This window comes from Nelumbo lutea, chromosome 7 (assembly GCF_056320005.1).
Source record: "Nelumbo lutea isolate HS-2025 chromosome 7, American lotus-T2T, whole genome shotgun sequence".
In the NCBI taxonomy this organism is placed as follows: Eukaryota; Viridiplantae; Streptophyta; class Magnoliopsida; order Proteales; family Nelumbonaceae; genus Nelumbo; species Nelumbo lutea.
The window spans coordinates 46472692-46487697 of record NC_142690.1 but is presented as its reverse complement, the minus strand read 5'-3'; the positions used below and the strand labels follow the sequence as shown (position 1 = coordinate 46487697).

At 34.7% G+C, this 15006-nt stretch overlaps 1 protein-coding gene across 4 annotated transcripts in view; it reads right to left on the bottom strand.

Moving 5' to 3' along the window:
• Positions 1 to 6302: 6302 nt before the first annotated feature.
• Positions 6303 to 15006, bottom strand: part of LOC148846253 (putative LRR receptor-like serine/threonine-protein kinase At1g56140) — a 130388-nt gene continuing 121684 nt past the window's right edge. For all 4 annotated transcript variants that reach the window (XM_088954469.1, XM_088954468.1, XM_088954466.1 and 1 more), the window contains exons 19-25: positions 10474 to 10672; positions 10198 to 10365; positions 9741 to 9859; positions 7535 to 7745; positions 7194 to 7425; positions 6916 to 7066; positions 6303 to 6829 (exon numbers count right to left, since the gene is read on the bottom strand). In XM_088954469.1, coding sequence (XP_088810595.1) covers positions 6518 to 6829; positions 6916 to 7066; positions 7194 to 7425; positions 7535 to 7745; positions 9741 to 9859; positions 10198 to 10365; positions 10474 to 10672 — 1392 coding nt within the window. In that variant the 3' untranslated portion in view covers positions 6303 to 6517. The remainder of the gene's footprint in view (positions 6830 to 6915; positions 7067 to 7193; positions 7426 to 7534; positions 7746 to 9740; positions 9860 to 10197; positions 10366 to 10473; positions 10673 to 15006) is intronic.

The following is a 15006-nucleotide window of genomic DNA, read 5'->3' as shown; positions in this document are numbered from 1 at the left end:
GTTAGGGAGGGTTTTGCTTTTTCAGGTAGAGGTAGGGTTTGGATGCTCAAAATCTAACCTACTACGGGTTTTAGGGCAGTACAGGTAGGAAGGTTAAGGAAGGTAGGTAGGCTCTAGAATTTACAAAACCCTCCCTGAACCCACTCTGTTGCCATCCCTAGCTATCAACATCATTAAACTTTCTAGAGGTAGATCATCATCAATCAAATATACTTGTTCCTATTGATATGCATGATCCTCTTGTTATTGATGATCTTGATGTTCCTACTACTAAGAGAAAAAGTTGTTAGATCTTGTACTATTAATCATCTTTTCTTTCCTCTTGTTATTGATGATCATATTTCACCTCCATATCATGCTTTTCTTTTCTCCATTGAAAACATTTCAATATCTAAGAATGTGATAGAACCTTTATTCATACTTGAATGTACAGATGAAATGAAGGAAGAAATTAATGCTTTGACAAGAATGGCATTTGAAAGTTGGTGGATCTTCCTAAAGGAAAAGAACTAATGCGATGTAAGTGGGTGTTCACAGTGAAGCATAGGGCTGATGGTATGGTAGAATGGTACAAAGTCAGATTGGTGGCAAAAGGGTTTACATAGGTGTATGGAGTAGACTATGCGGAGACCTTTGCTCTAATAAACAAGATGTACTATATCAAAATTCTCCTTTCACTAGTAACTAATATTAATTAGGAACTTTACAAATTGGACATAAAAAATGCATTCTTGAATGGTGACCTAGAGGATGAGTACATGACTCAACCTCCGAGTTTTTGTGGCAAAGGTAGTGAGTAGAAGGTGTGCATGTTAAAAAATCATTATATGGGTTGAAATATTCACATCGGACTTAGTTTAATAAGTTTCACTTGGTTGTACAACAGATGGGGTTTAAACAATGCCAGTCAAATTATACTTCTTTTGTGAGGAAAGGTGAAGGAAAAATTGCAATTCTAATAGTGTTTGTTGATGACATAGTGGTTATAGGAGATTGGAAGACTGAATCTTACCCACTTAGTTCAAGGTGAAAAATCTAAGACCCTTATGTTATTTCCTTGGGATTAATATTTCCCACTCTCAAAAGGGCATTTTTATTTTTTAAAGGAAATACGTCCTAGATCTATTAGAAGTCACAAGCAAATTGGAAGTGAAGCCAATTTATTCACCTATAGACCCTAATCATCAGTTGGGTAACAATGAGGGGGAGGATATGAAAGATGTAAAGAAGTTCAAGAGACTTGCAGGGAGACTCTTATATCTATCCATGGCCATACTTGGCATTACTTATGTTGTGGGTGTCCTTATTCAGTTCATGCATAATCCAAAGACTTCCCAATTTGAAGTTGTAGAAAGGATCCTTAGATACCTCAAGAATAGGGATGTCAATGGATTGAGTTTGACATGGGTTTGCCTCAACCCTAATCCGATCCTCCAACACCCCAACCTGACCTAACCCGACTTAAAAATACAGGATTCCCAAACTCGACCCAATCCTAAAGGGTTTAACCTGATATCGACCCGACTTGACCCGTAGCATTTCAAATGTATTTTTAACAGATTTTGAAAACATAAAATACATAAGTTTAAGTTAGGAAATTGTTTTATAGATTCTAAGGCATTGCTTTTTCCATTTAAAAAAAAGAGACCAAAATCAACATGTAAATAAATCATAAACTTTAAGTCTATAAAGTTAGAAGTAAAAAAATTGCAAGAATACTTGGTATATATGTAGGGTATCATGACCTAGTGGGGCGGGTCAAACTAAACATGAACCTAACTTTGGTAAAAAAATCAAAACCCTAACCCAATCCTTTGACATCCCTACTCAAGAAGTTCCTAGGGATTGTTTTGTTACTCTAGAAATATGGGCATTTAAAAGTTGAAGTGTATACAAATGCTGACTGGGCAGGGGCAATTGATGATAGAAAGTATACTAGTGGGTATTATACTTTTGTGGGAGGAAACTTAGTCACTTACAGAAGTAAGAAACAAAGTGTGGTGGTTATATCCAATGTTGAAGTAGTAGAGCTATGTCTCATGGAGTTGCTAAAATCAAGGATTGAAATATTGATATGACACTCCTGATGCGAGGCGTACCTGTATCCATGGCCACAGATACGGGATATGCCATGACTGCATACGTATCTAATGAGTCGTGTGTATCGGCATGATATGCCTCCATAACGGGCCGTACCACACTGTATCGCGGCTTGATACACATTGATATAGAGGCATATCCACACCTAGTTTTCCAAAAAAATAATAAAAACTAAAAATTATAAAAGTAATATATTTCATCTACCTTAGATGATTTATATATTATATTTTACGCATAATTATATGTTAAAAATGAAAACACAGTTATTATTTAAAAAATAGAATCATTATATAAAAATACTAAATAAATAATTTTTCCCAACAAAATTAATGGAAAATAGAAAGTTATAATTAAAAAAACTGAAATGAATAATTTAAGATTTAATTTCCCAAAAAAATTTGTAAAAATAAAAAATTATAAATAATTTATTTTATATACCTTAAATAACTTATATGTTTAAAAAATGCGTTGTTATTTATATAAAAATACTAAATTAATAAATATTCCCAAAAGTTAATAAAAATGGAAAATTATAATTATAAAAATTGAAAGAGTGATAATTATTGTATGATGTTTGAATGTAGTAGAGTCTCGATATTTTTTATTGTAATGTTTCTCTTTATATAACCTATTGAAGTATGTCGTTCTCATGTGTTTATACCTTATTCATAGACAATTCAGCTTTTGGTTTAGTATTATTAAGTATTTATGTGATTTTTATGTATTTCCCTAGTGTATCCAAGAATTTTTATATCTTTCATTCCTATCCATGTATTTCCAAAGCTTATTTGTATCCGTATCTATATCTGACTTGTCTGATACGATACCTGATACCGACAATTTAATCCTTAGATGAAATCATGTGGATAAAGAACTTGTTAGGTGAATTGGGCTTCGCATTTAACAACCCTATGTCACTTTGTTGTAGCAACAAAGCTACTATCAACATTGCCGCCACCCCAGTCTTCCATGGTAAGACAAAACATATTGAAGTGGACAAGAATTTTATTAGGAAAAAACTTGTGAGTGGAGATGTATTCACTCCCTTTGTCAACTCAGAAGAATAATTTGCAAATATTTTCACCAAGGGTCTCCATCAGTCACTACACAATGATTTGTGTGATGAGTTGAGCATGATTGATATCTATGTTCAAACTTGAGGAGTGTTAGAATAACTGATATTTTATATAGTTTTATGTTCTATAAGTGCCACAAGGGCATAAGAGTCTTTATCTCCTTTTTTAAGTGTCACCCTATATAATAAGGAATTCTGGTGCCACCATAACTGATTTTCACTTCCAACTTCTTCTCTTCTCTCTCTCTCACTCTCTCTCTCTCTCTCCTCCCCTTATTCTTCTTCCATATTTCTTCTAATTTTTCCTATCAATAGGTCTTACTATGAGGCATAATGTTCTCTAACAAGCACTCGAGATGGGCTCATTAAATGTTCAAGTAACGCTCGTTCACATGGCCCTAGCCTTAATGAAGACAACAATTAACTCAACTTGATGTGTAGGGTCATTAGAAAACACCTTTAAAATGCCACCATTAATGAGGTATCACCTATAAATTGAGATAGGAGGCCATAGGTGTCTTTGGTACACACTCTACTACTCTTGCTATTGTTCTTGCTCTCACCTCAATAACTTGACTTTGTCTTCACCTCGGCTAACTTAACCATTGGAGTTAGTGTCACTAGGACTAGACCTTGAGGCCTCTGATGTCTTTTTGTGTTCACAAGTGGGATCATTAGCCAATTCACCTTAGAAGCAATGATTCAAATATCAGCATGATACACCCAATACGGGGCGTATCGTATTGGTATCGAACTGCACCGAGATGTGATACGCTACGACTGCAGGTGTATCTTGCTAGTTGTGTGTATCGGCCTGATACACCATCATATTGGTGTGTAGCATTTAGTATCGGCCAATATACACTGATATAGAAAAGAAACCCTAGTTTCAACAAATGAGCGCCTCACTATAAAAAGGAGTGGCATGATTTGAACATAGGTTGGTCATTGTCCAAGCGCACAAGTACCTTTAACCACAAAACACTAATTATTTTGTCAATAAGTGTAACAAATTAACTTTTATTAAAATTATTGTCTACATGCAAACAAAAAAAAGCATACATTTATATTCAACAACTCCAACAGCAAATTAAAAAGAAAAATATTCAAAATTGGTTTATAAACCAACGGAATAAATAATTTATAAAATCCATACACACACATATGTATATATATATATATATATATATATATATATCAATAACATGAATTATAATTTCTAAAATTTATACAAATAAAATATTATTAACAAAGTAATTATTTTTTGAGAGTAATAATAGAATTATTACTTTAATACTTAAAATTGATAAATTTGCACATGATATATTTCTTAAAATTTTTATAAATTATTAATTATCATTTTAATTAGCATTAAATAACAATGTATTTATTATACAAAAATAAAAATATTGTCTATAAAGTATTTGAAAATATAATATAAATTGAATCTATCAAATTTATTATTCTACAATTTATATAAAAATAATTTTTTAATTTAGAAATTATATAAAAATAAAATATTAATAATGAAGTAATTGTTTTAGTAATTAAAATTTATGAACTTTCATAAGATATGCATCTTCAAAACTTTAATAGATTTGATATATTTTAAGTTAAGATTATATATTTTTATAAATTATTAATATATATTTAATTTATATTTTATAAGAAGATATTTATTCTTTACAAAAGTAAAAATATTGTTTACTAAACATTTGAGAATTAATTTTTAGTTGAGTTTTTGTTAATGTGAAAAAATAAAAATAGTAAAATAGAAAAAATTTGATACAATAGTTGCATATGCTTTATGCCTTACCCTTTAATAGATAATAAAATAATATTTTTTTTTGCAAGTGTTAATTTATAAAAATCTATATAATATGTGCCTTAGACTCTTGATTGATGCATTATTAATAAAATTGTATAATATCTATGTGTCCAGCAATATTAATTATAATATATTTCTTCATATATATTATTTAATATATACAATTCCTATGTATTTATACATTATTTATAGTTATTTTGAAATTAAACTTAATGTTATTAATATATTTATAATTTTTTTTTGCATTTCCTTAACGTATCCAAGCGTTTCCATATTTTTTGTGCATATCCATGCGTTTCGCAAGCATATCTATATCTAAGTTGTCCGATATGATACCCAATACCAATACTTTGAAATTTCCAAATTACCCTCATTACCATCTTTGATAACATCACATTTAAACACCTCCATTGGCCAATATCTTTTTCCATTAATAGAGATTAAAATTATTAAAATGCCCTTATTAAGGTTAAGGCATTATGGGAAGAGAATAACTGGGTGATACATTCAAGTCATTAGTGCATCGAAATGTTGTTCATTTTAGTAATATTTAGTAACATCTCCCTTGCCTGGCTTCAACTTCAAGTCAGTAATGCTTCTAATTATTGTTCTTATGGACGTATTTTATGAAATATACCTTTCAACAGAATTGGTAGAAGGTATATCTGACATAAATTCATTTTCAAAAAAAAAAAAAATCTGATATAAATTAGTCCATTATGTCAGTATTTCTGAAAAAACTACTAATTTTTCCGAAAAATCCATAGAAAAATCTATGATGCTGAAGATGGTAAAAGAAGGGCTTTCACTAAACCATTGCAAAGTCGAACTAGACCAAACCACCAATTACGATTTGGTTTGGTGCTGTTATATTTTAGTGTTTGTGCAGGGTCTCTTTTCGATCTTTTTCCTTTTCTTGTTTATGGTTCTTATTTCTGTTGTAAGTCACATAATCAGGGGCATTTATGTAATTTGTTCTTAACACTATTCCTTTTGTATTCTTCTTCTTCTCTACTTCTCTGTTGCTACTTTGTATCCTGGGATTACACTAGGATTTTTTGTTTATTTTATAAAATACAGGTATGATCACAGGTGCGATTTGACGGTCAAAAGCACATATGAACACCCCTAGTCCACACTTGGATAAACCATTGAAGTATGTTTTATTGTATGTATGCAACTTATTTATAGATATCTAGTGTTATTACTCTATTTTTTTAGTACATATCGTAATTTTTTTTCACCATATCTATTCATATCTAGAATGTATCATAATACATTCTTAAAATTTCCTTGCGATTGGTTGCTCTCTCCCAAGGAACTACAAAAAAGGGGAGGAACGCTTGATGGATGCTCTTCATGGTACCTTACACTGTTAAGGACAGCACGGATCTGTACTATCCTAGTATTTTATTACAAATATTATTGCTACTATTACACATGAATGTGATTTAACCAAGTGCCACCTTCTAATGATCTTTCATGTTTAGACACCATCTGACTGCAAAAATACTTCAAGAAAGGTTTCCATCAAGCATGGTGGTTGGATTTGATGTTGATGCAATATAGTTTGTTGAAGATATATTACTGATGGTATCATTGAATTGCCAATATACCAAATAACCGGGCCTAGTAGTAACTGTGCTCACTTCAATATCTCCTTCTAGCATGGCCACGACACTTGACATGGATGGCCGCAGCACTGGTGAAGCCTGAGTGCACAGTAGAGCTACTTCCATAACTCGACGAGCTTCAACTTCATCAAATTCATTCAGTGTCGGATCCATGAGTTCCAATTCATGGTGATCGTCACGTAAATTCCATACCTAAAAGGTATAATAAAATGGCGATATAGAGGAGGTTAAGTCCACAAATGTTTGTAGTATAAAAGAACCATAAATAACTTTCATACCCATTGAAGAAGATACATTTTCTCTGAATCCAAGCTTGCGTCAGAGTTTGGTCGCCCACTCAGGATCTCTAGAGCAACAACTCCAAATCCGAACACATCAGCCTTTTCTGTTAGATGGCCACGCATAGCATATTCTGGCGCAAGATAACCACTACAAGGACATCAAAACTAGAGATGAACACAGATAATTTAATATAAATGAGTACAAGTGAACATGAGGAGCGAGCAATTAGAATAGAATAAGTGAGGCAGGTGAACGGTTGGAGATTGGGTATTACATTGTCCCCGCAACTCGGGTGCTGATATGGGTCTTCTTGTCATCACACAACTTGGCCAAACCAAAATCAGAAATTTTTGGATCAAAATTAGCATCAAGCAGAATATTGCTAGACTTCACATCTCTGTGCACAATCCTAAGCCTTGACTCCTCATGAAGGTAAGCTAGACCTCTTGCTGTCCCCAGCAATATTTTATAGCGGGTCCGCCAATCAAGATGTAGACCACTTTTCCCTGCAAAGAAGTGGTAAATTTGGATAAAGATAACTTTTCAGAGCATCTACAGATGAAGTGTCTTATAGAGCTGCAAGGAGAAATTATGACTACTGCAACAAGTTCCTACCAAAGAGTGCCTGATCAAGGCTCTTGTTTTCAAGGTACTCATAAACTAGCAGCCGTTTCTTGCCATCAACACAACATCCATTCAATTTCACAAGGTTGCGTTGCTGCACTGCAGATATTGTGGCAATCTCTGTTAAAAACTGTCTCTTTCCTTGGTTGGATCCTAATGAGAGTTGCTTTATAGCCACGATCCTCCCATCAGGAAGCGTTCCCTTTAAAACAACAGATAACCAGCAGGAAGTCAATGGGCGCCGTCTTTATATATAAATCTACAGATATGTTAATCTCATTTGGTTGAGAAAAAGTATGTATAAGGTTCACAAAAAAAGAGAGAAAAATAACTACGGGTAGCGTAAGTAACAAAAATCACCAAGACAAGGGTTGTTATCCAATGTTGGTTCCAGATATAGGCCATTAGGCATTAGGCATTATCTACACAAAGCGACTGTTCTCTAACTCAAACCAACATTTCTCACACTGTCAGCCTGAGATTTTACTATTGCACCAAGCAATAGCCCCTAGCTATATCAAAAATATGCCATACATATATTGTGTGCATCAATGTTTTAAGGCTCAGACCATTCATCAAACTGTGCACACAAGCATATTTGTTGGCATTAGGGGTGCAAATGGATCAGATCCGATCCTATTTTGTCAAATTTGGATCTCCCCAGTTCAGATCTTTGGGTCAGATAATAGGATCCAATCAGAAATCAGATTGGATTTGGATCACCCCTATCCGATCAGAGAAGATCCGATCCGATATATATGTTATTTATTTATTTATAAATATATTATTTATATTACATTTTTGTAAATTTATTATATTATTTATTTTTTAATAAAAACATGTATATATGATCAAAATACTAATAGTTGAAAGATACTTGTACTTTTTGTGTTTCTTTATTTAAATTGTTATATTTTATTTTTCTTTTAATAATTTCTTTATTTTTTTAAAATATCAGATCAGATCAGATCAGATCCGAAGATCTGACGGTCTCATTGGATTTGAATTCAAATCCACATTTATGAGATCCGATTGGATCTCCCCTTAACAGTGTCGGATTGGATTCGGTTATACCCTGATTCGAATCCAATCCGATCCGTTTACATCCCTAGTCGGCATGAGATTTTACTATTGCACCAAGCAATAGTATCACAAATATGCCATACATATATTGTGTGCATCAATGTTTTAAGGCTTGACCATGTATCAAACTGTACACACACACACACCCCATATCATGTGTATTGCTGTGGTTATATGGTCATTTTTATAATCATCATTTAAGTAGTTCTGGTTCAAGTCTTGTAAATCATGTTTTTATAAAAAATAGATACATATTTGATTAGTATAGGCATCAAATAAACAAAAAACAAACACAAATAGTATTGTCGTTTGATGGTGATATGCATTTCTTTTATAAATAGATGCTAGTTCAAGTCCCCTCTTATTATTTTGTAATATATGATAAAGTGGTGACCCAAGTAGGTCATAGAATCAGCTGGGTCATTCAAACCTAGTAAGTTTTCAACAGTTCGCCCTGGTTAGTAGCAGACAGTTACTGGGGGAAAAAACAGGATTGAAAATTCCAGAATGCCCTCTGGTTCCTGAGCCTGATCGTCCAACTGTCGGGTCTGGTCCAAGTCTTACAACATGGTATAATGATCTTTCTCCTTTTATAATAATTTAATCAAATGAAATTTTGCATAGAACAGGCCTAGCTCAATCACTTCCTAGGGGCCTAGCTCCCACACAAACAACTGGGTATAGAACCTGAACTAATAAAATTATAAAGATAAAACCTTTGGGAGAAAAAATAGCTTAATCTCAGAGAGACTCAAGCTGATTTGAGGACCCCAAAAAACGGATACATCACTGAAGCAATTAGTGTTCTCTACCACAATAAAAAACTGAAACAAAACTCTATGAATGAGTATCCAAAATGCCATTTACTTTGCTTCATAATAATTGTAAATCTTTCTTCATTCCAAACGGGGTATGAGTCACTCAATCTTTTAATTAAAGTTTAATTATATTTTTGTTAGAACCAGAATTAACAATGAAAAGATCTTTGGAAGATGGGATTGGGATTGGACTCTAATCCTCAGGAGTTTGAGTTGACTTTGGTAGAAACAGAATTAAAGAGGTAAAGCATCTTTGGAAGATGGAATTGGGATTATACAATGTTTATGCATCTTACCTTATAAACAGGTCCAAATCCTCCCTCTCCTAGCTTATTATTTGAACTGAAGTCTTCTGTAGCAGCTCTTAATTCAGCATAAGTGAAAGTGTTGGTCTTGGGACCTATTTCTAGAAGCTCTGCAAATTTATACCAGAAACAAGATTACAATTTATAGCAGTGCTTTCTTGAATATTTTCTGTCATAACATTCTGATTCCATCCACTCAATTTTAGTAATATTAAGAAGAAATGAATGAAACCAATCCACAATATTTTGAATGGAGGATCACATCCCTCTTTCAGTGTTCTATTAAGCATCGAAGTAGATCACAAAGCATGAGATGTCCATCAGCAAATGGATTTTAAGTTTGCTTCAACAATTTATATGGGTAAGTCAATTTTGCTTCCACAATTTGATCTCAACCTAACAACTATGGAGACACTATAAAAACCAATATTGAAATTGACAATATTACCTTCTTCCTCATCGGTGTATAGCCTTTTCATTCTCAAGTACAAAATTGCAAAAACCAACACTAAACTTGCAACAACAACAGAAACCACAACTCCAACAATCAAGCTTGTCTTTTTCTTTCTAGATGAAGTTGTTGCTGGTGGAAGGCCACTACCAGATGTTGCAAAGTCTGAACTACCAAATTTTGATACAACACATGAATTGATTAGAAGAGAAACATTGGTACATTGTAGGTTTTAACAAATTAAACTTGGTTTGTTAATTTGTGATATATTACCTGAAGTAACACCAATAGCTGAGATAGATGGTCCATAATAACCATCCTCAGGTATGCAGCAAGTGCCCTTTCCAGCCCAGAAAAGATGAATTTCGAGGAAATTTTCCGTTACGTTAGCATTCAAATCCTTCTGAACGGCTCTATTAGAGGAGCCACCTGTTTCCTTTCTTATATCAAAATCTTTTAATTCCAGATTCCCCTGGGGTATAAACACAGAGAGATTAGAAGCTAAAAAAATCCATTCCATCAAATAAATGAACTGCAATAGACATTAACTTAGGTTACATACTCAGGATTATTCACTACTATTGTAGAAAATGCTAATTTTGAAAACTACTCTTTCAGCTTTCACCATTAGAGGAGCCACCTATTTCTCTTCTTAATTCAATATCTTTTAGTTCTGCATTTCTATGGAGATTTAGAACATAGGTTAGAGAAAGGAGTGCATTAATATGTATTCATTCATCTGGACAAATCATATGTTAGAGTTTCAAGAAAGAATGAGAGAGACATTAGAGTTTCCAATTATGTGGGACTTCACCAAGGTCAGCACTTAGCCCTTAGTTATTTGCATAAATCATGGATCAAATGACTAAAAATATTCAAGAGGAGGTTGTATGGTACATGTTATTCACTAATGATATAGTATAAATTGATACAAGTAAAGAAGAATTAAATGCAGTATTAGATTTCTGGACAAATACCTTAGAAACACGAGGTTTTAAATTAAGTAGGATATAAACAGATATATGCAATGCAAATTTTATAAAAATGGGATTGGAGATCGAACACATTTAGAATTGGAGACCAAGAGATATCTCAATATGTCCTCTTTCATTATCTTGGTTGGATAATCAATAACAAGGGAGAGATTGAGGAGGATGTTCCTCATATAATTAGAGTAGAATGGGAAAAATGGAGGTGTACATCTAGAGCCTCATGAGTTAGGAGAATACCACCCAGGCTAAAAGGAAAATTTTATAAAACAGTTACAAGACTAGCAGTATTATGTGGACCAGGGTGTTTGGTAATTAAGAAACATGTCCAAAAAATGAGTCCCTCAAAAATGTAAATGTTGAGATGCATGAGTGGGAAAGCTATAGAAAGGATAGTATCAGAAATGAACTTTTCAAAGAGATCTAGAAGTAGCTTAAATAGGTGATAAAATAAGGGTAAGTAGACTAAGATGGCTGGGAAGCATGCAAAGAAGACTATATATAGTGTAGTGACCTTTTATGTTTATGGTTGTTAATGGTTAATGGGCTGGTTAGTTTTCTGTTTATGTGTTTGGGAGAGGAGATTGGCAAATGGGATGGCAGACCTACTAGCTAAGAAAGGGGTGAACAGGGATCACTTATTTTGGACTCAATTGTAATTTTGCTTGTTTTCAAGGCAACAACTAGTGCCTTTTGGGAGAAATCTGCTTTTGTATTCACTTGTCAGTTTACCTTTATAAATCTTAATAAAATGCTCCATTGCTCATAAAAAAATGTGTTTGTTCTTTCTTATTGTGGGCTGAGCATATTCTTAGTTCATTATAATGTATATCTGTTGATAGTTCAGTCGAACCAGGTTCAAAAATATAAAAGAGAAAGGGAGAAGAAGAGAGGATGAAGAAGAGAAGAATAAGTGTCGATCTGAGAAGTCAAAGAGACCCTCTCAGCCGACCATATATATTTATATATATATTTGTCAAAGCAAAGTACAATGTCTAATATGCCCCTACTTAAGTATGGGACATGTAACTTAACGCAGTACAAAACAAACAAAACACATCTTAACTCATGATGAAAAGACAAAAATATCCTTAGCTGACTCTTAACACTCCCCCTCAAGCTGGAGAGTATATGTCATATAGTCCCAGCTTGTTATATATATAATTCACTCTTTCCAAACTCAACCCTTTTGTAAACAAGTCTGCCCATTGATCACTTGTTCTTACATGCTCTATACTTATGACACCAGTAAGGACTTTTTCCATTACAAAATTGCAACCTACCTCTATGTGTTAAGTCCTTTCATGAAAAACTAGATTGCATGAGATGTGAATTGCAGCTTGGTTTTCACAGTATAATTTCATGGGTTTTCTTATTGAGTACCTAACTTCCTGCCAAAGATTTTTCAACCACACTAGTTCACATGTAGTGTGTGCCATGGCCCTATATTCTACTTCAGCACTACTCCTTGCTACAACAGTTTGCTTTTTGCTCTTCAACGTCACCATAATTCCTCCAAGAAACGTACAATAACCTGTAGTGGATCTCCTGTCAGATATTGAACCTGCTCAATCTGCATCTGTATAGCCAACTATTTCGACACTTCCTCCTGGCTTGTGCAATAACCCACGGCTTGGAGCCCCCTTCAAATACTGTACAATTATAAGAATTGCTTCCCAATGAGGAACTCAAGGGCTTTGCATGAATTGACTTACCACACTAATAGCAAAGGAGATATCTAGTCTAGTAATAGTTAAGTAATTCGGTTTTCCCACTACCCTTCTATACCTTCTGGGATCACCAAATAATTCACCTGTATCACTGCCCAACTTCACATTTGGTTCCATGGGAGTTTCAACTAGCTTAGCACCTAATAGTCTAGTTTCTTCCAATAGGTCGAGAACATATTTCCTCTGACATGTCTATATCTTGCTTCGATCTAGCAACTTCTATACCCAAGAAATACTTCAACTTCCTGAGATTCTTTGTTTGAAAGTGATCTTGTAGAAAGACCTTCAGTCTATCAATCCCACATCAATTATTACCAGTTATGACTATGTCATCCACATAAACCACTAGCAAGATCTTCCCGGCTTCAGAATCATAGCTGAATACTCAGTGGTCAACTTGACATTATCTTATTCCGAACTATTTCACTACTTCACTAAATTTGCCAAACCAAGCATGGAGAGGCTGTTTTTTGTATGCCCTTAACTTCAATAAATTCTGATGTACTTTTGATATTTAATGTAAATAAATGAAGTACATGTTTGATTCATGTTGTGTGGTATACTTCTATGTAAGACCCTAAAACTAGAGACTTAATGAGACTTGTGTTGGTTTTAAATGTTCACAGCCGTTGGATAAGTCTGGGGAGATTTATCCTACCAAGGCTAATACTGGTGGGTTGCCAACTGTTGGGGTGGCTTGTCTCAGCCACCAGGGTGAGACCCAAGGCACATGCAGTGTAGGATTATTTGAACCCTTGAACCAGACCAGATTTCCAGTATTGCCCTGGACCTTGGAGATTGATGGGCAAAACTAGAAAGTTACACCTGACCCCTACACCCGATTATGGTACTGCACTAGGTATCGGATTGGGTTGTCTTTGATATGCTAATCAGTGAGATCCTTAGCGGGGGTCAAAACCTTGGTATGTTGGGATAGTCTGAGAATTCATCTGAGTGGGTGATCATAGTGACGAGAGCAGCCCCTTTGTCGGACAAAGGTAATGATCGGGGATGCACTCTCTCTGATGGAAACCAAACTGCTGGCAGTTGATTTCAATCGTTGGAATTTTGTTTTGCAAAATTTTTATATATATGATATATACCTAAGTATGGTTTCAAAATATTTGCAAATGGTTTTAATTCCTGGGATCCATGTGAGTAGAGAGTGCAGCACTGTTCCTTGCAGCCGAGGGAGAGGTCCTCTCTTGTCGGGCAGTGTTTGATCATTATGGGCTGAGAGATTAAGTGTAAGGCCATTTGGGATAATATCTGATGGGCTAATCTTGCACCTGCCCACAATCCCTAGGTTTTTATAAGATGGCTTGGCCCAGGGACCACTTAGTGTAAGTGTTGGGCCCATAGGGTCCATGTGATGGGCTCAGGGGGTTCACTGGGCTCTGGCCTTGTAACAGAGGCTGGGCCAAACCCATGTGGCTGGTGTGTAGATCAATGCTTGGGTCCCACGCCATACGAAGAAGCCCAACTGGGCATCAGTTTGGAAGACTTTTGAGCACTTGATTCTTATTGGGCCTAAAGGCCATTTCTAATTGGGTTGATTTGATCAGTCATTAACAGGGGGCGGGTCTGAGATTAGGATGAGCCCAAAAGCTTATCTAATCTGCAGATAAGATTAAGAAGAGTTCTAATCCATATATAGATTTGGATAAGGGCAACTCCTGATATGATTAGGAGGTTTTCTTAATCATTAAGCAACTGGAGGAAACCCTATTCGAATTACAAGAATTCGAACCCTATGGATTACACAGAACACCCTACAGTTTTGAGATAGGATCTCAGAAACCCTAGAGAAGAAAAAGCAGTTCGCCATCTTCTTCTCTAGCCTTCTCCTTCTGCAACCGCCACCATCTACTGCAGTTCGATTTCTCTGTCAGAGAAAGATCAAGAAAGAGTTCTTGATATCAGTCTTTGCTGAAAGGCTGATTCAGTTCAGTGCTCATTGCTTCCAAAGGATTCTTGTGAAGGATTCAGTGTGTAGGACGCACTCTGCTGGTTCTGTTCCACAGTTGTTGTGTCATCTTCAGCAGGAGCAGATCTTGGTGTCTTCCTTGGGCGTGAACACCAACTTT